Below are 24,770 nucleotides of genomic sequence, written 5' to 3' on the forward strand. Positions count from 1 at the left end.
TCACAGAGTCTTCTCCAAAAACAAGATCATGGACTGAAGGTAAGAATAAAGAATGAAAAAGAAAACAATTTGTGAAATTAGAAAGAACACTAATGGTTTGGATTTGCTTCTTCTTTTTTGTTTTTCTTTCAGGTTTTTGCCATTACTGAACATCTTAAATGTATAAAAGCATCACTGAAACTCTCAGCTCTTTTAAATCCAGATTGAAGACTCACCTGTTTACAGCTGCCTTTAACTAAACAATTTAATAAAGGTTTTAATCTTTCACTCTGCACTCTAACTTTTAGTTCTTTTTATATTTTTCCTTAATTTAATTTAATTTGAATTACTTTCACTTGAACATATTTTAAGTTTCAATCATTTCAGTGATTTTTTATTTTCTTTCCTAAACTGACCTTGCCTTGCCGGTCAGACATGTTTCCCCATGTGCTTCCTCGATCTCAAAATCTGACTTTGAACTACAGTGAGCCCTCAGAGGATACGTTTGGACACTGTGGTGACATGGTGGACGGTATCATCGTTTGGGCTTCTCTCAGTGCACTGTTCTCATTGATTGGATGTCCTGCATGTGGAGCTGTTCTCTGGGAACTTTTGAAAAAACACAGATCAGGAACCTCCATGACCCCTAACAATTTCTTCATGCTCAATCTCACCATTATGGACGTGGTCTTTTTGTTTTTTGTCCCATTCGGGTTGTGCAACTTCTTTCTGTGGGACATATGGTCCGTCCAAATGTTAAGCAATTTTCTGTATGCCTTGAACTTGGCTGGACGACCGCTTCTGACAGCCTGTATCTGTCTGGATTGTTACGTGGCTGTGGTTCATCCTCTCACCTATAGCAGAAAGAAGAGCTTGACGCCTCGGGTACTCATGGTCACTGCTGTTTGGACCATCACAGTTGCTCAAGGGATCACGTCCACAGTTGTCGATGAGTTAAACCACAGTGCCTGGGCCATGTTTGTGTATGTCATAGCATTGCCTGTCATTGTTATCTCAGATGTCTGCATCCTCTGGACTCTGAAGAAATCCAATCGAGCAGGAAAGGGCCTCCACCACAGGAAGAAGAAGGCTTTCCAGATCATCACAAACAGCATGGTCATGACCGTCATCTCCTACGTCCCTCCTGTGTTGGTATACATTCTTGGTGCTCTGATACTAAGTGATGAAAAAGAGTATGATTGTTTATTAGCTATACCTATCCTGGTTACCCCAACCGCTGGGAGTGCAATCATGCCACTGCTCTATCTGGGTAATCTGGGGTATTTGAAGAACCTCTGTTGTTCATTGTAACAGTCCACTGTAGCAGGACTTGTTATGTAAGCCACCAAAAAATGTAATTTAGATCATTTTACTGATATTTTTCTTTACATTCTTAATAGGAAAAACACATTTATCATGTGTGGCATGTGAGTGTGTTGGGTGTATTTTTCCCCTAGCAACCACTGCAATTGCTGCAAAATAACTCAAATCAATGTCATTTTAGAAATATGTTGGAAAATTTAAATATGTTTTGTTTGTTACCATCGTATGTAAAAGTCGTTTTTTTAAGGTCTGCACACCTGCGTCACAGCTGTCATGACAGATGATCTGTCTGCCTTCTTCATTTACATTTGTAACATGATCACTGTACATGTACACGAGAGAACATGGAAATCTATCATAGAAAAAAGTTGTTGATGAGTTTGTCAGTAACAACATCACTTTTTATCAGTTTTATTGGACTTTCAATCACTTTTGTCAAATCAATTAGTAAATATAGTGACAACAGCAGATTTTTATATGTACTCTAAGGATAATAAATTATGATGATATATGTCACCCTTTTTGTTTACCTTTTTTCAGTTTTTCCTGGCTAAAATGTTGACAAGGTTGTCCAAGGACACCTTGAACCACTTCAGACAGTTTGTAACAGTTGCAATTATTGTTTACTTTTAATATGAAGAAACTAAGGACTTAGTTGTATTTAAGTTTGGTTTTGAAATCATATTTGTATATTTAAGTTGATCATTTTATTGGATACAAGTGACTTTTATTTTGAAGTTGATTTTTATGTTACGTTGGACTGCTCGCGAGATTTTGATAGACAGCGATTCAGCGAGTGTCGACAGCGTGGCAGAAAAAGTTTTTCACAATTCTCTTTATTAGCGTGCAGCCAGCGAGGTAATTTATTTCATTTGTATCCAATAAAATGATATAAATATAATTTCAAAACCAAACTTAAATACAACTTAGTCCTTAGTTTCTTCATATTAAAAGTAAACAATAATTGCAACTGTTACAAACACAGCTGATCAGTAATCATCTATTCTTGGCAACAAAGTAACTTTGGTTTCAAATGAGCATTCATACACAGAGGTCAAACGCTTTATTGTGAGTAAATCATTTAAAGACATTCCTCTATTCAGTACAAATTAAAATATCCAGATCAATTCAAGCGTTCTAAAGTTAAAACATGTTGCGTTTTAAGACAACAGATAGTTTGTAAAGCTACTTTGTTACATACTTCTAATAAATGAACCACAAAGCAGAACAAAAAGTGAAAGAAATGAGGTGGGCTGTGATCTAAGCTCGTTTAAGAATTTATTTTAAATCATCAAAAGAAATAGAACCTTTTCAAACATATTTTCAGCTTCTTCAATTTTGTAAGTAGGAGAAAGTAGCAAAGAAATAAGAATCAAAACTATCTCCACCATCCAAGCCTGAAAACATCCAGTTTCCCATGATTATGTAGGTGGAGTAAAGGCATGATGGTGGATCCTAAAGTAGAACAAATTGTCATTGGAATACCAATATGACATATGAAGGTCCTGTCATCGCTGATCAGAGGCCTCCCAATGATGACCAGAAAAACTGGAGGAAGGTATGTCAAGACGGCCATCACTAGGCTGTTTGTGAGGGTCTGAATGGCTCTTTGCTTCTGTGGGTGGATGTTTTTTCTGCCAAAGTCAGACCTAGCTAGAGTATAAAAAATAAAAGAATCACAGATTCCAATTATTACAAGAGCTGTTATAAATGGCACTGTGGGAAGTGTGGTGTAGTATAAATGGTAAAAATGCATATACAAAATTCCATTAGCCACAGTGAGAGTCCAAACAATGCCAGCCATCACAACCCTGGGAGTCAGACTTTTGAGCTTGTGGTAGGTGATTGGATGAACCACAGCCAGGTAACAATCCAGACAGGTACACGCCATCAGGAGAGGTCTTCCACATGTGTTCAAGGTATATGTGAAATTCCAAAACCCTTCAAACTCTCTACTGTGAAAGATGAAATGATTTAACAATCCAGGTGGAAGGAAGGCCAAGAAGACAACATCCATGATGGAGAGGTTCAGCATGAAAAATTCATTTGGTGTGAAGGGTGCTCCTCTCCTGTGGGTCTTAAACATCTCCCAGAGGATGGCAACAGTTGCGGGAAATCCAAAAGAAAAGCACAGAACTGCAAAAACACCCCAAAGATATCTCCCCCCTTCAATGCCTTCACATAGCCCAAAATCAAATTCTTGTGCGAGAACTCCTGGTGCTGAGAAGTTGGGCTTATGCTCAGAGCGCAGAACTATTTCAGAGAACATTGTTGAGTAGAGCACTGGCCCAAGACCTGAGAGATAAAAATATATTTAGTGTAGGAAACGAGCACAAATATGTTAAAACCTTGCGAGCTAAAGAACAATACTGTAAAGAAAATTTAATTTAATTAAATTTAAAATTCAATTCAATTCAATTTAAAATTAAATTAAAAAAAATAATTTTTGAAGAAACTTACAGTACTATCAAAATATGTGTAATTTCTCCTCAAAAAGGTTTGTTAAAGATTTTTGTTAGGATTTTTTTTCACAAGTTGGATCATGGAAATGTCCTTAAAAAATGTTTTGTACCTTCTGTGTAGCAGGTGTTGTAGGATTGTTTCTCAGAGGTGCCAACGTGTCTTGCTGCATTGAAATACAAGGCAGGATTGCTGCAAATACGTCAGTCAAATATATACCTTGGGGTCGGTTGCACTTTTGCAAATCATATAGGAAAAAAAAGAGGTCGCAGAGCAATGGAGGCGAACACTCTTTGAGTGACAGCCAAAGATGTTTATATAAGTAAAACTAATGTACACACTGCACTCTCAGTCAATCTCTTCTGACTTTACAGCAAGGGTTGTAACTGATTAAAATCTTATTTCATGAGGTGAATCATTTCTTGAGCTAATTCATATTAGTAACAGTTTAATTAGCTAGTTTAATTTTATTTTATTAGCTTTATCACTAAGCCTAAGGCAATTATTTAACACATGTACGCATCTTCTTGGATTTCGTACAAACAGTTTGTTCTTTATTTTGTTCTGCTGTGTTGTCTTAATTCAAATGTACATTGTAATGTCATAATTTTTAAGCCTTTGCATCGTTGACATTCTGTTCCAGCCCTTCGTTTTGGAGGGGGAAAATGGCTGTCCACCAACGTTCACCATCCAACCTGACAGAACTGGAGAGGATCTGCAAGGAAGAATGGCAGAGGATCCCCGAGTCCAGGTGTGAAAAACTTGTTGCATCATTCCCAAGAAAACTCATGGCTGTACTAGCTCAAAAGGGTGCTTCTACTCAATACTGAGCAAAGGGTCTGAATAATTATGACCATGTGATATTTCAGTTTTTCTTTTTTAATAATTTTGCAAAAAAATCTATATTTTGGGGTTTTTCTCTGTCAAGAAGGGGTGTTGTACCTTAATGAGAAATAAAATGTATTTTTTTGATTTTAGCAAATGGCTGCAATGAAACAAAGAGTGAAAAATATAAAGGGGTCTGAATACTTCCCGTACCCGCTGTATATTTAAATCCTTACTTGCCATTCAAATGGAAGAATTCGTTTGTGTTTAATCACTTCTCCAACTCAACATGTGACTTTAGGAGCTGGGATCAAAACTACTTAACATCTAAAAACACTCCTCTCTACCCAGGAGGAGTTTTAGTGCAAAACTGTACAAAAAAGTAAAATTTAGTAGGGAGAACATTTTAACATCCTTCAAATACAGTACGATCAATGCCTTGGGATATTCATAATAAGTTATGTATAATCATTTTCACAACTACTGGTGGTTGACTTTGTGTAAAACTATATCATAATAAGATACTTTGGGGAATTGTAATTTGGGAAATGACTTCACCACATGACCAACTGCCGTGGTAGTTGACCTGTCCCAGACAGGTCAACAACCCCCCCCCCCCCCCCCCCCCCCCCCCAGACCTGTCTAAGTAAATGATCAAATCATTTGATGGGGACAGTTTCAGTCCCACTGAGCTCTGATCAGTTTGGTCAGCACAATTAGATAAAGCAAAGATAAAGCTTACCGACACGCAGTTGTTACTGTTGTCTCCCTGTATACATCAGTTAATTTAAAACATACTTTTTTTCCCAGATTCCTTCTAAAGCATTTTTATTTGTACTGTGAAGTTCACTTGATAGCACCAGGTACAGAACATATCAAACTGTTAAGTGCCCCCACCTGAACTGCTAATTCGGTTCCCTCTATGAGGTATCGTGAAGTATTTTGGTCCACTGAAAGTAAAATGTACAGGGAAAAAAAGCCTATCTTGGGCACAAATCAAAGCTTGTAAATTAGGGCAGTTTTTTAAATAAAATTTAAGACAGTGATATTAACAATGAATGCTTAAATCGTATAATATTCCATAAGAGTTTGTGCCACGGAAGCTGTTTTTATTGTCTTTTTGTGAGTTTTAGTGAAATAACTTCAAATGTTATGGCAGAAAGTACCAGAATCAACATTTTACTACTTTCCTTTATATTTCAGGACACTCTGTGTCAAATATCATACTTGTATGGCTATTGATGCAATTTTAACAAGATCATTTGTGACATTACATTATCTTGACTGAAGCCTTTTTCCAAAAGGGGTTTTCGGCCCCCCAGGACCACACGGTTCCGAGTTAGGAGTGGTTGTTATCCCCCTGGACCTGGCTCCTGGACTAATACGAACAACTGATGAGAAATATCTTCAAAATTGCCACAAACACCCACATGGATTTAAGTTTCAACTGAATTTTTTTTATGCGTGGATAACGTGACCCCACATTTTATCCAATGAATTTAACGTACACAATATTGAATTAATGCTTGGATGGAATTCTGAAGCTGTTAAACTCAACCTATGATTTGCCAGCAAATGCGTTTAACTAAAAGGGAGTAATTTGAGTTGAATGTCTTGAACTTCTATACATTGACCCTGACTTGTAACTGGTAATTCAACTGTAAAAGTTCCAGATAAGTTGATCCTGAACCTGAATTTCCCTCGGGATCAATAAAGTATCTATCTATCTATCTATCTATCTATCTATCTATCTATCTATCTATCTATCTATCTATCTATCTATCTATCTATCTATCTATCTATCTATCTATCTATCTATCTATCTATCTATCTATCTATCTATCTATCTATCTATCTATCTATCTATCTATCTATCTCTCAAGAAAAATTGTGATTAGTTTTATATTTTAAAGCACCCAACTATTCACTCTTTTTACTTAGTAAAAATCAATAGTCATTTATGTATAAAGAGTCTTCAACACATACTTAATGTTTTAATAGTACAGGTTTTTAATAAGGGAATATGTTTTCATCAAAGCATTGATGTTGCACACAGATAACGTAAAAGAGAAAATTGAAATACAGCATACGAGGACTAGTATCCTTAAATGAACAAAATCCACGATGAATCAAAACAAAAAGATAAATGGACCCCATAAAAACTTCCCTAATCAAAAAAAGAATAATTACAAGGTAACAGCCTGAGCCAGTATGACAACTAAGGCTTAAGTTCTTTTTTTGCTCATTTTATTGTTGTTGTTTTTTTAATTTGTTTAATTAGTTTATTAGAATCAGGGACAATTCGGAAAATAAAATTAGTCTCAGACATGAAAAAAAGATGCTTTTTAACCAGATTTAAGTAACTAGCTCCTTTCCATCTGTCGTGTCTGTGCAGATGATGGAACTATAGATCAGCCAGTTATGCAAACATGCACGTGCATGGATGCACGCACACACACTTTATCAGAGTGAAGAAGAACTCAGAACAATATGCAGGTATTAAACATTATGTACACGTTTCCCTGAGTTGTTGAAAAAATAAAATAAAAAGTGGCATGCTTTAAGATTTCCTGCACCATCCAAGCCTGAAACCATCCAGTTTCCCATGATTATGTAGGTGGAGTAAAGGCATGATGGTGGATCCTAAAGTAGAACAAACGCTCATTGGAATACCAATATGACATATGAAGGTCCTGTCATCGCTGATCAGAGGCCTCCCAATGATGACCAGAAAAACTGGAGGAAGGTATGTCAAGACGGCCATCACTAGGCTGTTTGTGAGGGTCTGAATGGCTCTTTGCTTCTGTGGGTGGATGTTTTTTCTGCCAGGGTCGGACCTAGCGAGAGTATAAAAGATAAAAGAGTCACAGATTCCAATTATTACAAGAGCTGTTATAAATGGCACTGTGGGAAGCGTGGAGTAATACCAGAAAAATGAATAGAAATATAAAATCCCATTGGCAAATGTCAATGTCCAAACAATGCCAGTCATCACAACCCTGGGAGTCAGACTTTTGAGCTTGTGGTAGGTGATTGGATGAACCACAGCCAGGTAACAATCCAGACAGGTACACGCCATCAGGAGAGGTCTTCCACATGTGTTCAAGGCATAAACACCATTCCAAATGGATTCAAACAACGGCCTATGCAAGACAAAATGATTTAACAATCCAGGTGGAAGGAAGGCCAAGAAGACAACATCCATGATGGAGAGGTTCAGCGTGAAAAAATCATTGGGTGTGAAGGGTGCTCCTCTCCTGTGGGTCTTAAACATCTCCCAGAGGATGGCAACAGTTGCAGGAAACCCAAAAACAAAGCACAGACCTGTACAAATTGCCCAAGCAGATCTCCCCCCCTCAATGCCATTACAAATATCAAAATTGAATTCCTTGTAGAATGGCGTGACTGAATTGTTGGACTGGTGCTTGAAGCGGAGATGTATCATGGTTTGGCTTGGCGAAGAAGAAGATTAAGACCTGTTAAATATAAACACACTATTTCAGAGCATGAGAGACATACAAAAAACAAAAAAAACAATATACACTTTTGAGGAAAGTTGAAATAAATGCCAGTGTGATGGTAATTTTTTTTATAAACTAGATGTCAACAGCTAATAAGATTTACATTTTCAGCACATACTGTACCTGTTCTTGAGATTTTGTGGGGATGTATTACACCGAGGTCCTGCTCCGTCTTGTATCCTCAAATGAAGCGTCAAACACCTGTGGCAACACCTGCATATGTTCAGACGTAGATATCAATCTATTTTATGATAGTGACAATGACAAATAATGTGCCTATGTAAAAGAGCAGACCCACAAATCACATGACACTATCAATGGATCATGAGGACAATCATTCACAGCGCTGTTCTCTGTGTTTACACTGCTCTGTCCAAAGCTGAACTCTCGATCTGACACCAGGATCTCTGGTTAACATAGATGGAGTGCTGAAAGACATAAAGTGTGAACCATTAGTTTATTTACACCTGACATCCTATGTCGAATCATGCTGTCCATTTTTATAGATAAATGTTTTGTGTCACAAAGGCAAGAGCCATACGTTCATACAGAATACACAAATGTATGTAAATATGTCTATCCCGTCTTGGATTTAGTCATTACAAAAGCTACTAAAGCCATGTTAACACAGTACACTGTAAAGAGAGCACTTATGTTTAGTCCTGGGTTTTCTCTTTGTTGGTTCTGCTGTGCACTAAAATGAAGAGTTTGGGGGGGTGGTTGGTTGCGACATGCAGCCTCTCCACCTAATCCTGAAATTGGAATTCTGCAAATGAACCCAATAAACAATACGAAGATTAAGCTAACGTTGAGCCCTGAATTGATTTGGCTCATATAAATGTCATCAGAGTTAAAAAACAATATGATTTAAAAGGTCATTATTCAACCTTTTGTTATGACTGGACAAATGAATGTGTTGTTGGTGTCATCAAGTGGAAAAAAAACAAAGTATGTGGCGATGTCCTTCACACTGCAGGTAAATTAGGTGTCAGAGAGTTTTCCTAACTGATTTATCATTTTAAAGTATGACTGACCCAAACTCATTGGGTTTCAGGCTGAAAAGGCTGGTAAATGTTACTGCTTATTCAGGATTTTATGCTGTAAACTTCTCAATATTCAGTATTTTAATATTAAATTGCAGATGTAAGTCTTTTAAAGATCCAAATTCGGCCCACATTAAGAGAAAAAAGGATTTGAGATAATGGCTACTCAGAATTTCTTCTTCATTGAGGTTGAATATGGGTTGCTCCATCAGCATCAATGCTAATTTCAGAGTCTGTTAGTTTGGTAACTTCGAAAAAATGGCAAATACATTTATTTTTTGTTGTGAAGAGTTGGCTCTTACTATAAATTGATTTGAAGAACTTGGTTGTAGTAACTTACAATAAGCACAAGGGAGAGCTGTTCTTACATTAAATATGATTATGCAACCACCGGGTTGTTGTTTTTAATTACGGTATACCACAAGAGTTGTTTGTTTTCAAAATATATAAACTACCGGTATACACATGCACGGGCTTTATGTAGTGATTGAGGAAGGCCTCCTGTAATTATATACATAACCACTACCTACAGTAAATGACCAACAGGGTACCCCGTGCACAGCCAACCTATACTCTCAGGTGCCAGGCAGTTGCAGGAACATACAGTGAAAAAACAAATTACCCTTCAAGAACATTAAGCTACCAGAATGCAGGCCTGTTCGCGGTACCTACAGTCTTTAAGGTAGAGCCTTCAGTTATCAGGCCCCTTTCCTTTGGAATTACCAGTCAGGGCCCAGGAGGCAGAGCTCTCATAGCACTAGATCATTGGTAGGAAGTCTTGTTGCTAAGGACATGTCGTGTTTAGTGACTTCTTTCTTCCTGCTTTAATAAGATAAATCGATTCAAACCTAATACCCCCATCTTTGTCTAGCGGAGGATCGCCAGACTCAAATCTGGGACATCCAGTGCACCCCTCAGGCCACTGAGGCTCCTATAGTGGTTTACCCGGGTGAAGGAAGGATCGATAATGTTCATTTGCCTCTACCCAGCCCAACTGGATCGCTATCTGCTCCAACAACTGCCTGTTATCCTTAGTCTGAGCAGCAGTCGAGGGGGTGACTGAAAAACATGCCTTGTTAAATTTAACTGCTTATATAAGTTAGTTGAAAATAATTCAAAAAGGACAGAGCAAGATTTTGTTCATATTCGTATCAACGTTTTATTTGTTTCAGAGTTAAACAGTTTCTCATAGTTTAACAACTGTTAAAATAACTTCTCATTGACTTACATGAACAACATCATGATAACAATGTGTAGTCCAGATTCACAGTTAAAAATGATAGTTTGAATGTAAAATACTGAGAAAATACTGCCTGGAGTACATCATCCCACATTTTCCCCTTCAACTGACTTACAGCGATTTACAAATGCTGTCAAACGTGTTGTTATAAAGTGTCATTTCTGATACTTACACATGTTTCAGTATGGAGTCATAAAGTGATATTTGCTGAAACTAAACTAAAAAAAACTACATGTTCATATATCCTTTTTCAGGGGCTAGATCAGGTCCTAGTGTAACCTATGCAGTCAATATTTACAGTTCAGACATGCCAGAGATATGTTTGCAGTGATTTTTATAAGGTGTCCCTATTACATGCACCAAGTAGCACTGACAAGATTATCACATCTATTTTTATTTAAATGAGTGAATTTTCATATCATGGTTACAATTATCTAAAATCAATTTAATAGAGCCCAATGAAAAATGTTACTGTAAGGAAAGTATGCGCGTTATCCTGCCAGCTTTTCATACAAACATGATTGTTACCGTTCATGTTTGTATGAAAGTGTCATGCTATAGCCAGCAGACACTGAGTTTATTTTAGCTTAGCAAGCATTGAAAGATAGAAACAGCCAGCATTTTATGGGAACCCAAACCCACAATGGTCTTCAAACTACCAATTAGTATTACAGGGTCTTTTGTTTAAAATAATGACACTCAAAAGTTGGCTAACAGAAATCTACATCAATCTAAATTTAAAATATTGTGTTATTTCTTGTGATTGAGTTTAATTTGGGCATGGCTAAGATGAAATGAGTAACATAACATAGGTTAACAATGACCAGGAGGAATGATACTCCATTTGGTAAGAGTTGACACTACATGGTTATCTGTTTTTCAGCTCCAGAATTTAACTGCAGAAAGTTAATGATCTATTTTCAAGGTTTTTTTTAGATCTCATAAAAAGATGAGAGCCTTCATTTAGTATTACTTTCTAAGCCCTGAGAACAAATAAGGGACACCTATGGATAGTAGGATAGTATTTTGGATGTTACCAATTGGTAAATAATTTCCTCTGATTTTGACTCAATAACAATATAATAGTTTAGATCGTTGCAACACTGTGCAATCTTTGTGTGCAGAACCAGATGTCAATGAAAAAAGCTCAGCCAACAGGGAAAAGGGTCTAAGCAGCAAAATGTTTTATGATCCAGGTTTTCTGATTGAAATAAACGTTTATTTTCACTTAAGTTTTTGGGGATGCTTAATGAGACCAAACTTAGATATATGCTTCTTAATTTGCTTTGACTAATGTGAGCAGGGGATTTTTTTAAGCCATGCTAATTCATGATTTCAAGCTTTTGCTTTTATTTATTGTTAAGCATTTTAAATGTTCTTGTCAAAGTAGGAAAAAGAAGCAAAAAATATATACATATTTTTAAAAGTTTTAACTATTTCTTAACTCTCAAATAACAATTTTGGTTTTGGCCTCAAATTTTCAGTACAGGTCAAACCTTGTACTTGACAGCCAGGACAAACAATATACACATTTTAATCAGGATCAGGATAAGTCGTAATACAGAATATGGAACTCTTAAAATTTACATATTCTTCTTGTCCTATCCATGCAATTAAAGGATAGACATAAGGCATAAAAGACTAGGAGATAAAAATGAAATGTGATCCTTGTTAAATCTTACTCAAGCACATTCTTAAAAAGAATGACATCTTTGTAGCAGAGGTAGTGTAATCTTGGGTTGTCACTATGAAATAGTAATCTTTGTTTTTCACTGAATGTTGTGACATTTGTTCATCAATCACTGATTATAGGACTCCTTCAAAAAGTCTTAAAGTAGCACTGCTTCTAAGCCAAACTGGCTTACTCAAAAACTATTTTCTGATGGTGTTCAGGTGATAGGCAGCACAGGGTCAGAGAGGTGTTTCTGGATCTCTGCCAGTCCTGATGTAATGTCCAGGTTTCCTGGCAGTGATGGGTAGCGGAGTTTGCCACAGAGCCCAGGGGTTTCCATTTGGGGGGATTTGACTGATGGCTGGGGGAGTCCTGTATCGGTCTCAGTTTCTGGGGTGATGGTCATGAACATTGTGTCGTTGGACGCCAACGTCATATGGATTCCGCTGGACAATGACTCCTGGGACTTCTTGTTGAATTTAAGGTCAGTCTGTGTAGAGCTCTACAGTAAAGAGATCAAATGTAAAACGCTAGAAAGAAAAGGCTATTCGCTTACACAGTGTCTGACAATCCTATCTTTGCAAGTTTCAATGTATTAGCATGCAATTGTATACCTGTGTGGCTGCTAGACCGTCCATCTGAATGGGGGAAACGGGGTACGTGCTGTTCATCACTGGTGTCCCAGTCCCATACAAACTAGGTGAGTCTGCAGACAAGGTACTAGATGATACCGTGCTGTAGGCAGGAGGTACAGGAGCTATCTGCCTTTGGAGAAGCTGGAGTATAACATTGATGTCTGCTGTCATACGGGTCTCCAATCTGGTGTATAAGGAGGGAATCAAAATGGCAGAGGCTGATTGTTTGTATCAGTAACACTTTTCAGGAACCAGTTTTTCAGAATTAACCAACAGTCAAGCATGGTTCTCAAACATTGGTCTTGCTTTTTTTTCCGATCCCTTATCCCAAAACAGTTTATGCTCAAAATGTTTTCACCTGAAGACACATTTAGTTTCCCCACTGCACCTATTTACCTAAGAGGCCGTCTTTGTACTTTTGCAGTCCTAAATTTCAATGTACTGTATTTGCATCTGTTTATTTACCTTGAGACTTGTCAAAATGTTATCAGAGGTCTGGCACAGAATAGTAATTGGGAAGGGTTGTCAAAAAGGCGACAGAGTGGCCACATGAAAACAGCTAACTATTTTAAAGGGGAATTGATAAACGTTTGCATCAAAAAACCTCATCAGTATTATTTCTGGTTGTACATTTCAAATTTGAACCTTTCTGACATATGAAATAACCAGAAACTCTATTTCCCTCAATAGTGTCTGCTTTTACTTGGATCAGAAGAACAAAAAAACACTTAAGGCATTATTAAACTCACCGGTTGAGCTGTGAATGTAAAATCTCAAGTCGTGACTCCAGCTCACTGGACCGTTCTTCTGTAAAAGGTGGTGGATGGTATGAGTTGCGTACTGAGGAAGATCGCCAGGAACGACTGGGAAACTGTTCTGACTGTTGGTCTGGCCAGTATTGATACGTTTCCGGCACATTGAAAGATGAAACTGAGGAAAATGTAAAGGCAACAAGTGGTGAATATCTATAAGCTTTATTGAAAAATTACTATTAAAGGAATTTCAAACTCTTGGGTGCAGTACAGTTTTCAGATAATAATGCATTCAACTCTACAACAACATGATTACCTTGGAGCCTCAGTCCATTATGCAAGACTAGCATGCATTAAACCTCAAAATATTGATCAAATAAGTCTAATAAGGCTTCTGGAAAGATTTAATTTAATTTATTTATCTACCTTTTTGGCCTTGATCCATCATTGCTTCCCTGCCCACTGTGCTGCCACTAGGGGGTAGAAGCTGCACTACAGAGGGGGAGTAGTCCTGTCTAGGATTTGCTGAAGGATAAAGCTCTACTCTGGCACTTTGAGCAAGAGGCTTAGCCAGTTCTTCACTTGACTGGGAATATTGGGATCCACAGCTACAATGATCTTCCCAGTGGCCTTGGGAAGTTGAGTGATGATGACAATGGTAGGACTGAAGGGGGTAGGAGTCTTCATGATCAATTCCATCTGTTCACAGGAAAGAATTCTGTTACTCTTAGGTAATTTCCCTATTCAGGGTTTCTCTTCATGTTTCTTTAACAGAAGCTTTTAAATTAATCCTCAGTCCATTAAAGGAATAGCATGAACATGGACGACATTCAAAGTCTTCATACTATAGTAACAATTAATTCAAATAATGTCTCATTATTAAGAAGTACCAATATTACTTCCTACTTAAACCGTTTATTATGGGTTTCAGCTGATGATGGCTGAACTGGGTATCTTGTTTTGTTAGCACTATAACATAGTTGAAACTGACCAGCTGTTAAACATTACGATAGTATCCTGTGCACTATTTCCAATTGTCCAGTTAAGATTGACAATGCCTGTGACAATGTTATTTTAGACTACTAGCATAGACATGTTCAAGGACTTGAGTCTAAACTGATCATTTCCAAAGGCAATACTAATATTATTGTGAAGGGACTTCTGTGAAATACTAGATAATATGAAAAAAAAATGTGTGCAGGATATCGCACCTGGCTTAATTCGGTAGTCCATGGTGTGGATTCTCTGTCTTGGCTTGTGATGATACTTGCAGTCATCACCAGAATCATCAGTCGTTATTATTGGTGGAACTTGTTCGGCCTGATGAACAAAACAAAAATTAGTATAACATACCGTAAATTCCGTACTATTGAGCGCACCTGGATATAAGCCGCACCGGCTAAAAATAAGTAAATAAATGTATTTGTACATATATAAGCCGCACTTGATTATAAGCCGCAGGTGTCCACGCTATAACAAGAGCTATTTACACAGACGTAGGCTACCGGTAACATCCGCAAATACTGTAGCGTCCGTACGGACGTTAAAGGACGACGAGAGCGTTCAAATAATAACTTTTAATAACCCGATCACTGTCGGCCGTGACCACGCCGTTTACAGCAGAGAGCAACACATAACTTGCCATAACAATCCAACTCTCTCCCCCAGCGTTCTCTCATACAGCCACTCAACACGTTCTCGCTGGTGCATTCACTGACTCTCCACATAATCGGAATTATGAACACATTATCAACTACTGACTTTACAACATGAACCGTTACAATACGAAGCCTAGCCGACGGTGTCTGTAACACGGCTGATGAAAAAGATGACCGTAATATATTTCACAAGAAAAAGTCCATCCATTCACTGCCTCAGAATGACTTCATTACTCACTTCCTCAGTCTCTGTTGTCGCTGTCAGTGTCATCTTAACGTGCAGCAGCTCTGTTAGCTTCTTTGACAGCCAGGTCGATCGCCTTTAACTTGAAAGCTACATCATATGTATTTCTCCGTGTGTTTTCCATCATGAGGGTGCGTGCATGAAGCGCAAAATGACTGATATTAAGATCCGACGTGACGAAGTCAAATGTTTTTGCGGCAGAAGCTCATAGTCCCCCATAAAAAATCCATGCATTAGCCGCACCGGAGTAGAAGCCGCAGTGCTCGAAGTGTGAGAAAAAAGTAGCGGCTTATAGTCCGGAATTTACGGTACACAGTTTTCCTGGCTTTACAAAATCAATAGTTGATATTCAAGCTTAGAACTTTTGGCTGGCTCCCAGTTTAACAGTGGCCAAAAGCCAAAGAAAAACAATAACAAGAGTACAAGATGAAAGAGAGATGTGTAATTACACTTGCAAGGGATATTGTGATTCAGTGAAAGTATTTTAATGGCTGCAAAATCAAGGCACTTAACTCAACATAAGAGTTTATGCTAATGGTACTAAAATAAGCAGAATATCCATAAAAGGACAGCACTCTATCGGTCTTACAGCTAACCATTTATTCTCCTCATGCCGCGAGCACCAGTGTGCATATTTAAGCCAACATACATCTCTCAGGTCAAATGTAATCTCCAGGTTCCTCCAGAAGTTGTCTGCAAAACTTGGGTAGATGTCCAGGACTTCTAGCAGGTCGTCCCTCAGTATACGATGCAAGTCACAGTAAGTGATGGTGTAGACATCTGAGTTGGACTTCCCTGGCTCATCATACAAATGGATAGACTCCCCAAATATGTCATTTGTTTCTGAAAGATCAATGATCATTTATTTTACTTCAATATATCCGGAAATGGTGTTTAGCATATTTGGGTACATATTTGACTACAACCAAGTCATTCTTGGCTGGATATCTTTACCTAATAAGGCAACGACAACATCATCTCTGATGACCTGAATGGAACCACGAGAGATAAAGAAGAGTGAGTCCAGGATATCTCCATAGTGTATCAGAGTATCTCCTGGAGGAGCATGGACTGTCTTGAACCTCATTCCCAAGGCACGCAGACAAGCCTGACTGCCTCCATGAAAAGCCTTGTTATTCTGTAGCAGAGATCTGTTCAAATGAAGACAAATGTCTGCCTGCAAAGACTCTGGAAATCCCTTCAAAACCTAAATGTGAGATAAGACAATTGAATAGTTAGATACACAGAGATTCTGATCAACATTAGTTACCGGTTAAAGTAGAGCTGAGAAGTACTAAAAACCTTTTTACTTACAGCATTCATGTCAATGCCATTTGTGTAGGACCACCCATGCTGAAAGTATTCCTCCAGCCGTTGGCGTAGGCTACTCGGGATTTGGTGGAATCGAATGAACTCTTTGACTCTCAGCATCTGGGTGTGGTAGCGAGTTGTTCCAGAGTACAGTCGCTGGATGATAGCTGCTACATTCCCAAATATGCTGGCATACATGAGAGCTGGGTCAGAAGAAGCAGTGAGGACATCGATGATAAGGCTTTGGGGTTCAATTGCAACATTGTTTTAACATGAAACAGGGCTAGTTCATGTTCTGTATTTTAAAGGACTGAAAGAAATAATTAGGGTTTTTGAAACTCACAGCCGATTACCATGACGCAGATTGAGAAGATCTTCTCTGAGTTGGTGTTCGGAGAGACATTACCAAAGCCAACACTTGTCAGACTGCTCAAGGTGAAGTAAAGAGCAGTGACATACTTGTCTTTGACTGATGGACCCGAGGTGGAATCACTGTCATTGTATAACTTTCCAACTTGTTCAGCCAGGTTGTCAAGCCAGCCAGTCTCTGTGTATGGCCTCTCCACAAAGCCAATGGCATACCAAATACAGGCAAGCCAGTGGGCAATGAGTACAAAGGTGCACATAAGCAAGAAGAGAACAGCAGCCCCAAATTCAGAATATCTATCCAACTTTCTTGCCACACGGACCAATCGCAACAATCGGGCTGTTTTCAGCAAGCTTGTAAGGGTTGCCATCTTTGGGGTCAAGGAAAAACAAGGAAGAGGATGTTAGGTAGGGAAAAGGTTTATCAGTTATCAAACTAAACTTCTACTAAAGTACTCAATTAAACATTTGACGACATTAAAACTATTTTTGTTCCTTACCTCATCAGAGCCAGATCCTAAAATGAGAAGGTCAAAAGGGATTGCTGCAAACAGATCAATAGGGAACCAGCCTTTGATATAGTGCTTGGCTATCCTGCTTGGCTGTGTGACCACCTCGTCATTATGGTCAACATACGTTGTACGAAGGTTGATGACAATATCCACAATAAAAAGCACGTCTACCATAAGGTCCGCCACATTCAGAGGGTTACATGTATAGCCACAACTCCTTTGACGCAAGTCGCCGTGTTCATCCAAGAGAAAGGCAGCCGAGTAAGGGGTGAAAACCGCTGTGTAGAGGACCAGAAGGAGAATAATCCAGTCCCAAAATGCCTTGAACGGGCTGTAGTGAAGCAAGATCCACCATGTTGTCTCAGGCACCTGGAGTTTGTATTCGGGGAGTACATCAGACTCCAAAGAAAGTACCTAAGCATAAAGAGTTCATCAATATACAGTGATTCTCTCAATGAACATTGACTTACAGTAATCATTCCACTTTGAAATCTGAGCTTTTAATATGAACTGCTGCCTTTTTAAAAAAAAAAAAAAACATTATTAAAAATGTGCACTTTTTTCTAAAACTCAACAACATATTTTGAGAAACGACCACTCCATCTTCAAGCAATCAACAGACCTTTCTAGAAGACATATTGTCCTGAAGTGTTCAAGTATTTCCTGAAGCTCAATACAGAGTCCAAACAACAGTGTGCCGCAGTCATCTGTCCAAGGTCTTAGTATGTTCAGGACACTGTTGTTGTACTGTTGAATTGGGTGTCACAATTACACAACTGAGTTCATGTGCAGTCCTCTATAGCCCAATTTTCAAAATATTTTCTGCAAACTTTTAAGTAAAAATAAAAAAAGTAAAAAATCACAGATTGACCAAATCTACTTGATTAGATGAAAACAACTAAATTGGGAACCTCTTTGTCATGGTTTGGTTCTGTGTTTCATCTTGTTTTAGTTTTCATTTTTTCCTTCGTGTTCTGTATGTTTGCTAGTGCTGATTGTTTCCCTTGTGTGTTTTAATGTTTCAGTCTTGTGTTTAATTTAGTCTTCAGTGTGTTTCCCTGTGTCCTCCTATGTTGCCTGTAAGTTTATTTCCTGTTGTGTTTTAAGTCTAGTCTTTAGTGTTTCCTGTTTTATTTTGTAATATCTGGTTTAGGTGGTGCTGTCAGTGATGGGATTTACTTTTTACGTGTTCTGGTCTTGTGTTCTTTGTTCCTTGTGTTTCCATCCTGTGTGATTGCCCTGATTGTCCTCACCTGTGTCATTAGTCTCACCTGTGTCTAATTACCTCATGTCTATTTAGTCTCTGTCTCTGTTACACTCTGTAGTCTATCATGAGTGCTAGTCTTAGCCTATCGTTTGCTCACTGGATTTACTCTTTTTTTTCTGTACTTGTTTTTTGGAATTTTGGATTTATTAAGTAAGTTTTTTTTTTCTTTTGTTTGAATAAATCTTGTGTTTTTTCTGCACTTGGGTCCTCCTCCACATTTTTCCACCTCTGTCTGTGACACTCTTGATAGTATTAGTCCAGTTTGTAGTCCAGCTTTATGTATACATTGTTATTGTTAATATTCCATGTAAATGTCAATCACTTTACTTGCACCCATTTCATGTCTATACAAACCATTCCACAAACGCAGCAATGCAGAATGACGTGCCTGAGGGCTCCAGTAGGTCAAAATTGAACTTTGTTTGAATGTAACTTCGCTCTTCATGCCCAGAAGGGAAACATCCAGCCACCAAACCATCTAGTGATTTTTCCACTTGCTGGATAATTAACAGAAATCTGACCGTATGCCTTAAAGGGTTTTTTTTAATCAAGTCGCGCTTAACTATTGCTCATTGTTGCATACTGAACCTCTCGGACAGTAAAGGTTTCAGAGCATTCTGTAGTGAAATACTAGTCAAGTCAACTTTATTTATAAAGCATATTTATAACAGCCAAGACGGACCAAAGTGCTGTACATCATTTTAAATTAAGTGAAAAACATATGTTGATTTGGAGCTTTAAAATGGGACTTCCTAGCTCCCAATAAAGTAGATACTGAGCATCTCGACCCCCGTACCTGTGTGACCTTCTCTGTGACATTCTGAGAGCGGTCCTTCACCTTGGAGGGGCTGAGCAGCTCCATCCTGGGAGTTGGAGAACGGCATTCAGGACCCACGCTGGCTGGTCCTTCGCTCTTCCTAAGGTCTGAGTCAGACATGGACCTCTGCTGGTCTACAGTTGATCATAGAAACATGTTTGTATTCATGTTTTAGCCAAAAGGTTTGGTCTATTTCCAATCAGTATCGTTGTTCGCCACTTTACTGCAGTCATTATGTAGCCTTCTCTCATCCTGGACTCCTTTACAACCAACCTTGTTACTTTTTGGTGTGGGAAATCCCAGTGACGTTTAATATTTTGTACCCTCCCATATAAAATTCCACGCTGCTCTGATTTCCCAGAATGTCAATCTAGCCGTGCCCCTCCCAATAACTAGATCACAATTTTTAACTCAAAGAGTTACTACAAATGGAAGACAGCAGTTTCTGTGAAATATTCAACTTGCTTTTTGAAGAAAAAAAAATCAACGTACCTGATTCAAAATCAGAATGAAAGCTCCTTCACCGCCTCAATTTCTAGGAAGCCATGGATCAAATATCCATTCTTCAGGACATCTTTTGTGGAAAAACATTCAATCTCCTCCTCCATGGTTCATATTTAGACTTAACAAATGCACATCTTTCATTCAGATGTCAATGTTGAACTCTCTGCTGTGGCACAGGGCAATGAACTGGCCTGCAGCTTGCATGTTGCCGTGCAACACTTGCCAATACTGGGAACCAATCAATGCCATGATATTGGTGAGAGGAACCGACCAAAAGATCAATGACCAGCATTGATAAACAGAGCCAATGGGCTCAAAGCCATTTCACTGGACTTCCCTGATAACATAGTTTGGTGAGACAGGTTCTAAAATATAGTTCAGGCTGTGACATACATGACAACAGGGTGTGACAAATAGAATCAACAGTCTAAATGTACAGTATCCGTTCAATATGTTGCATGCATACCGTTAATGTGGCATTGTATTGACTGCAATGTTGGCACCACAGTAATATGACAGCGTGACTTGTGATGACATTGTCTCAACATGCCCATTAGATGTAACCTTCAGTCATTTCGATTTTGTTTTCTAAGAATATCATAAATGCCCATTTTTTCATTTTGCCATGTATGGAGGCCATAAGCAGACATGCCTAAATACAATATGTACCTCATTACCCCTCTATAACAGGTGATTTACAGTTTCACTTCTAGTGGTCTCAGTTTATCTCATAAGCTTGACGTAATAATGCTGGTGTTCCCATTGTTACTTATTCATTTTTCTTGTGTCCTTGAGGCTGCTCACTTTGACGGACCAGACCATGACATGCCATGATGCTATAGCCAGCATTAAGGAGGTAAGCTAAGCCTTTCTATAATGTATTTGTTCATGCTTTTGCAACACTAGGTAATATGGGGAATGAAATCAAGATCTTGAAATGTTTCTAAGTGCTCACCTTAAGCCTGTTTTAATACTGATATGTAAGACATTTGGTATGACCTTGAAAATACTGTGAAGCTAATCATGTTCCAAATAAAGGCTTATGTGTGCATGTTACATAAAAACTTGATACCAACACCGAAATAAAAACCTGGAAGGTTTTCACCCTGCTTCAACTTAGAGGGGCAACTTAGTAAACAGTCCTTAAATCAAGGAACTTAAGGACAATGCAGCAGGGCAGATGTGCCAGGCTTTTTCATTTAAGATGCCAACAAATGATTAACTTCCATTAAAATACTTTATCGCAGACATTTTTCCTTTTTTTTTTTTTTTGCAACAGTGAAGAAACAAAAATGACAAGTACACAAATATTCTCAAGCTGATAGTGATCATCAAGACACATGAGGAGTTTATCCTTTCTCTGCAACATTAAATGTTGATTCAGAGTCCACCCATTGTCCAGGAAGTGTGACCTCAGCTATCAGCTTGGATATTGTCCCAGACTCGAACTACATCTGGGCAGTCAGTTAAAGCCTCTATTAGTGTTGAAGCCGCATCCAACTGGTCCTGGTCCAGAGACGTGAGGGTGCGGGGAACAAACTCCAACCCTGCAGATGTGATTTTCAGCCCCAGCTCCACCAAAGAGGCCCGCACTTTCTTCAAGTCTGCCACGTCACAAATAAACTAAAGAGAGAGTGACATATACAATTATTCAAACAGGGCAGGACTGAAACTTCATCTCATTGCTTATTAATCTTTGTTGTGTTTACTCTAGAAAATGTAAGTTAACAGTTTCCCCAAATCAAATGTTAGGATAAACACATGAAGCGAGGCCATTCAGCAACTGAACTGCAACAGGGATGTATTGAGGAGGAGGAGGAGGAGGAGGAGGAGGAGGAGGAGGAGGAGGAGGAGGAGGAGGAGGAGGAGGAGGAGGAGGAGGAGGAGGAGGAGGAGGAGGGTAAGTAAATAGTCTCTGAAGGGTGTTAGCAGATTTAAGACCTGTAAACATTTTATTTTTTATAACCGAACACACAGATGGGCCGTAATGTGGTGTTGTTTTGTAGGTTTGTGCAGTCAGAAATCTAAATGCCAATACATTTCGTGAGTGCTGCTGTTATTTGTTTGTGTGGAGTCATTCCCTTTGACTGGCTGCTTAGCTCTGCTTAGACATGAGACCTTTTCATCTCTGACCTGCAGGAGTAGCTGTTCCTCTTCATCCTCAGTCTCTTTAACATCCTCAGCTCCAGCTTCAATGGCCAGCTCCAAGGCTCGCTCCATCGACAGGTTCTGTCCCGGCACAACCACCACCCCTCTCTTGTTGAAGTTGTGGCGGGCTCCGTCTGACAGCATCCCCCTGTGGGCGAGAGAAGAATGACATCTCTGTGAGAGAAACTTATCCTTCATTATCGTTTATATAATGCAAAACAAACTCATTTAAACTCACTTGCTTTATACTGAATTTCCCAGAGTGCATCTGGATAGCAGCTACTATTTGACTGAAGCATTATGACTATCTATCAATAATTAGGATATTGTGAAAAAGTAAATGTTTTATTTTATTCATAAAGTGAAACTGTTATATATTCTAGATTTATTAGACATGATGTGAAATATTTCAAGCCTTTTCTTTGTTTTAATCAAAGATGATTACAACTTTCATCACCTAAAAAAGAAAACATCCAGGATCTCAAGATATAAGAAGATTTCATGAGAACAATCATAAAAAGGATTTATAAAACAGAAATGTCAACCTTTCTGAAAAGCATGTTTATTTATGCAGTCAATGCTTGATCAGGGCTTTCTTGAGCTGTGAGCATCGACATTGAAACACCTGTCATGACATTTTCCCACTGTTGCCCCTACCCATTCTTAGTAAGTAGGCGTCTCATATCTTGTTGGCTGCGTGAGTTGTTGTCAGTCAGCACCTCGATGAGCAGCAGAAACCCACCAGGCCCCCGGGCTTCAAATATGTGCTGGGTTGCTGGTTTTGCTTTTTCCTGCAACACCAGAGAAAGCCATAAATAAGTTTCCTGCGAGATGTCATACCAGCAACGTTTTGCAAACAGTCTGTGTACAGAATCATTCTGTACACAGACTGTATATTCTGTATATGAATCAGAATCAGCCTGATCTATGAACCTGCTTAATGGATTTCTGTGGTGGAAGAAACCTGGCAAAGACATTGAATGTTCTTTTTTTTTTTTTTTTCAAAATGAATTTTGCACCCATCAGTACTGAACAGTGTTGTGTCCACCTACCGCACTCTTGATTGAAGCCTCTATGGTTGCTTTAGGCATGTTCTTTCCTCTGCACTGCTCCAATATGTGGGCTAAGTTTATATTCATCTCGGGGTTGGATCCTCCCTCTGCAAATTACACTAACATGTAAGTTATTAAAAAGAACACTCTCCAGCTATCATTAAAACTAGTGACTTCTTTGATTAGTCTCACCTTTCACAGCTATCTTAATCATCATACCAAACTTCATAAACATCTTGCCCCTGGCCTCATCTTTAGGTCCCTTGATGTGTTTCACCTTCGACCATTTGTTGTGTCCTGCACACAGGGCGCAGTGCAGCTGCAGCCACCTGACAGAAGAGGACCTCCACGGTGGATCCTGCACACACGAGGCCAGCGGGAAGACGGGCTCCACCAGGGACGGAAACCTTACTGAGACCGCTGTCAGTGAGTGGGGGCGCAGGGACCGGAGAGCCCTCAGCACAACAGCCCCCGCCATGCCCTTCATACACAACCAACAAGAGTGTTACCCAAGTTTAAGAGCCGACTTTAAACCTCCCCGTGGAGGAGAGCCATATAAATTAACATGCAAACTAAACATTAGTATTTGTGTCGACAAATAAATCAAACTGTCTTACTGTTTCGACAAGTTAGAAGAACATGCAGCTGCTCCTGTCCTTGTTGTGAAGCGGCACTTCCTGGTTGTTATGACGTCAGAAGTTGGACATTCAAAATAAAAGCTCATTTACGCCACCTAGACATGAATCTGTACAGTGTGCATCCGTCAAACATAATCTCGATGTACGTTATTTATAGAAGAAAATGTAATAAATTCAACCATAGTTGTATTTTAGGTATTGGAATGGTTTTAGCTGAAGCACATAACCAAATATATTTTACAGATATTTAAATTATTGTTTGGTAGTGGTCATTAAAGTAGATATAATCGTAGAAGTATTATTGTACCTGCCCCTGCTAATATTGTTTTTGTTTTATTTGTTTCTCTTGTTTATGATTATGATTATTCTGTATATTTACTGACATGGTCAAACTTTATTAGCCCTTTCATTATTAAAGTATCTTGTGTTTAGCTTGTGCTTCTAATTAAATTGGTGAATCCAACAACTGTTGATGCATTTAAGATGACTATTTGATTAATAGGAGCTGGAACAAGAATTAAAACATAAGGGTCACATTGATTTTAATGTCAAACATTTACAGATCATAGGCTCAGCTCAATTATGTCTGTAATCAAAGTATACTGTCTGCTGAGATACTTGTACTTTAAATGCATCTGTATTTATCCTTTCCAATCTTTTGAATGATTTTCTGTATATTGTGAGTGGTAGGCCTACTGAATTTGAAAACATATTTCCTGAACCATGGTAACCTGTAACTACTTAAATGAACCATTGCAGAAAAGCACACATGTTCTGGTCTTAAAAATAACAGCAAAAATGCA

At 38.6% G+C, this 24,770-nt stretch overlaps 3 protein-coding genes and 1 long non-coding RNA gene across 5 annotated transcripts; 2 read left to right on the forward strand and 2 right to left on the reverse strand.

Moving 5' to 3' along the window:
• Positions 1-414: 414 nt before the first annotated feature.
• LOC306842245 (C-C chemokine receptor type 3-like) lies at positions 415-1,290 on the forward strand (the record flags this gene model as incomplete). The annotated part of the gene is made up of 1 exon (XM_079372371.1): positions 415-1,290. The coding sequence occupies one exon, from the start codon at positions 415-417 to the stop codon at positions 1,288-1,290; it is 876 nt and encodes a 291-aa protein (XP_079228497.1).
• A 907-nt stretch (positions 1,291-2,197) lies between these two features.
• On the forward strand, positions 2,198-6,161 carry LOC306842154. Its single transcript, XR_013781679.1, has 3 exons — positions 2,198-2,860; positions 4,406-4,513; positions 5,892-6,161. It is a non-coding gene; the product is annotated as an uncharacterized lncRNA (long non-coding RNA).
• Positions 6,162-10,439: 4,278 nt separating this feature from the next.
• On the reverse strand, positions 10,440-19,745 carry kcnh6b (potassium voltage-gated channel, subfamily H (eag-related), member 6b; the record flags this gene model as incomplete). Its single annotated transcript, XM_079372281.1, has 11 exons — positions 10,440-12,565; positions 12,678-12,882; positions 13,448-13,628; positions 13,877-14,149; positions 14,662-14,770; positions 16,002-16,195; positions 16,307-16,559; positions 16,667-16,866; positions 17,007-17,400; positions 17,530-17,955; positions 19,605-19,745. 11 exons carry the CDS (start codon positions 19,743-19,745, stop codon positions 12,281-12,283), a joined length of 2,661 nt encoding a protein of 886 aa, XP_079228407.1. The 3' UTR covers positions 10,440-12,280.
• Positions 13,951-24,595, reverse strand: taco1 (translational activator of mitochondrially encoded cytochrome c oxidase I). 2 transcript variants are annotated; one of them, XR_013781682.1, is made up of 7 exons: positions 23,947-24,595; positions 23,522-23,810; positions 23,330-23,436; positions 22,935-23,068; positions 22,263-22,425; positions 21,468-21,752; positions 13,951-13,965 (listed from the first exon to the last, which is right to left on the reverse strand). XR_013781682.1 is itself a non-coding variant. In XM_079372293.1 (6 exons), exons 2-6 carry the CDS (start codon positions 23,805-23,807, stop codon positions 21,543-21,545), a joined length of 900 nt encoding a protein of 299 aa, XP_079228419.1. In that variant the 5' UTR covers positions 23,808-23,810; positions 23,947-24,595; the 3' UTR covers positions 21,357-21,542. The 2 variants fall into 2 exon arrangements, 1 of the variants encoding a protein (XP_079228419.1); XM_079372293.1 differs by lacking the exon at positions 13,951-13,965 and having other exon boundaries at positions 21,357-21,752.
• Between the last annotated feature and the right edge of the window lie 175 nt (positions 24,596-24,770).

The sequence above is a fragment of the Symphodus melops genome (genome assembly GCF_947650265.1).
Source record: "Symphodus melops genome assembly, chromosome: 21".
In the NCBI taxonomy this organism is placed as follows: domain Eukaryota; kingdom Metazoa; phylum Chordata; class Actinopteri; order Labriformes; family Labridae; genus Symphodus; species Symphodus melops.

Coding starts and splice junctions, on each gene's coding strand:
- taco1 (XM_079372293.1), bottom strand. CDS start 23,807: ATGGCGGGGGCTGTTGTGCTGAGGGCTCTCCGGTCCCTGCGCCCCCAC. Junction 23,437..23,521: donor GATTAAGATAGCTGTGAAAG/GTGAGACTAATC, acceptor TGTAATTTGCAG/AGGGAGGATCCAACCCCGAG. Junction 22,426..22,934: donor CGCCTACTTACTAAGAATGG/GTAGGGGCAACA, acceptor TCTCGCCCACAG/GGGGATGCTGTCAGACGGAG.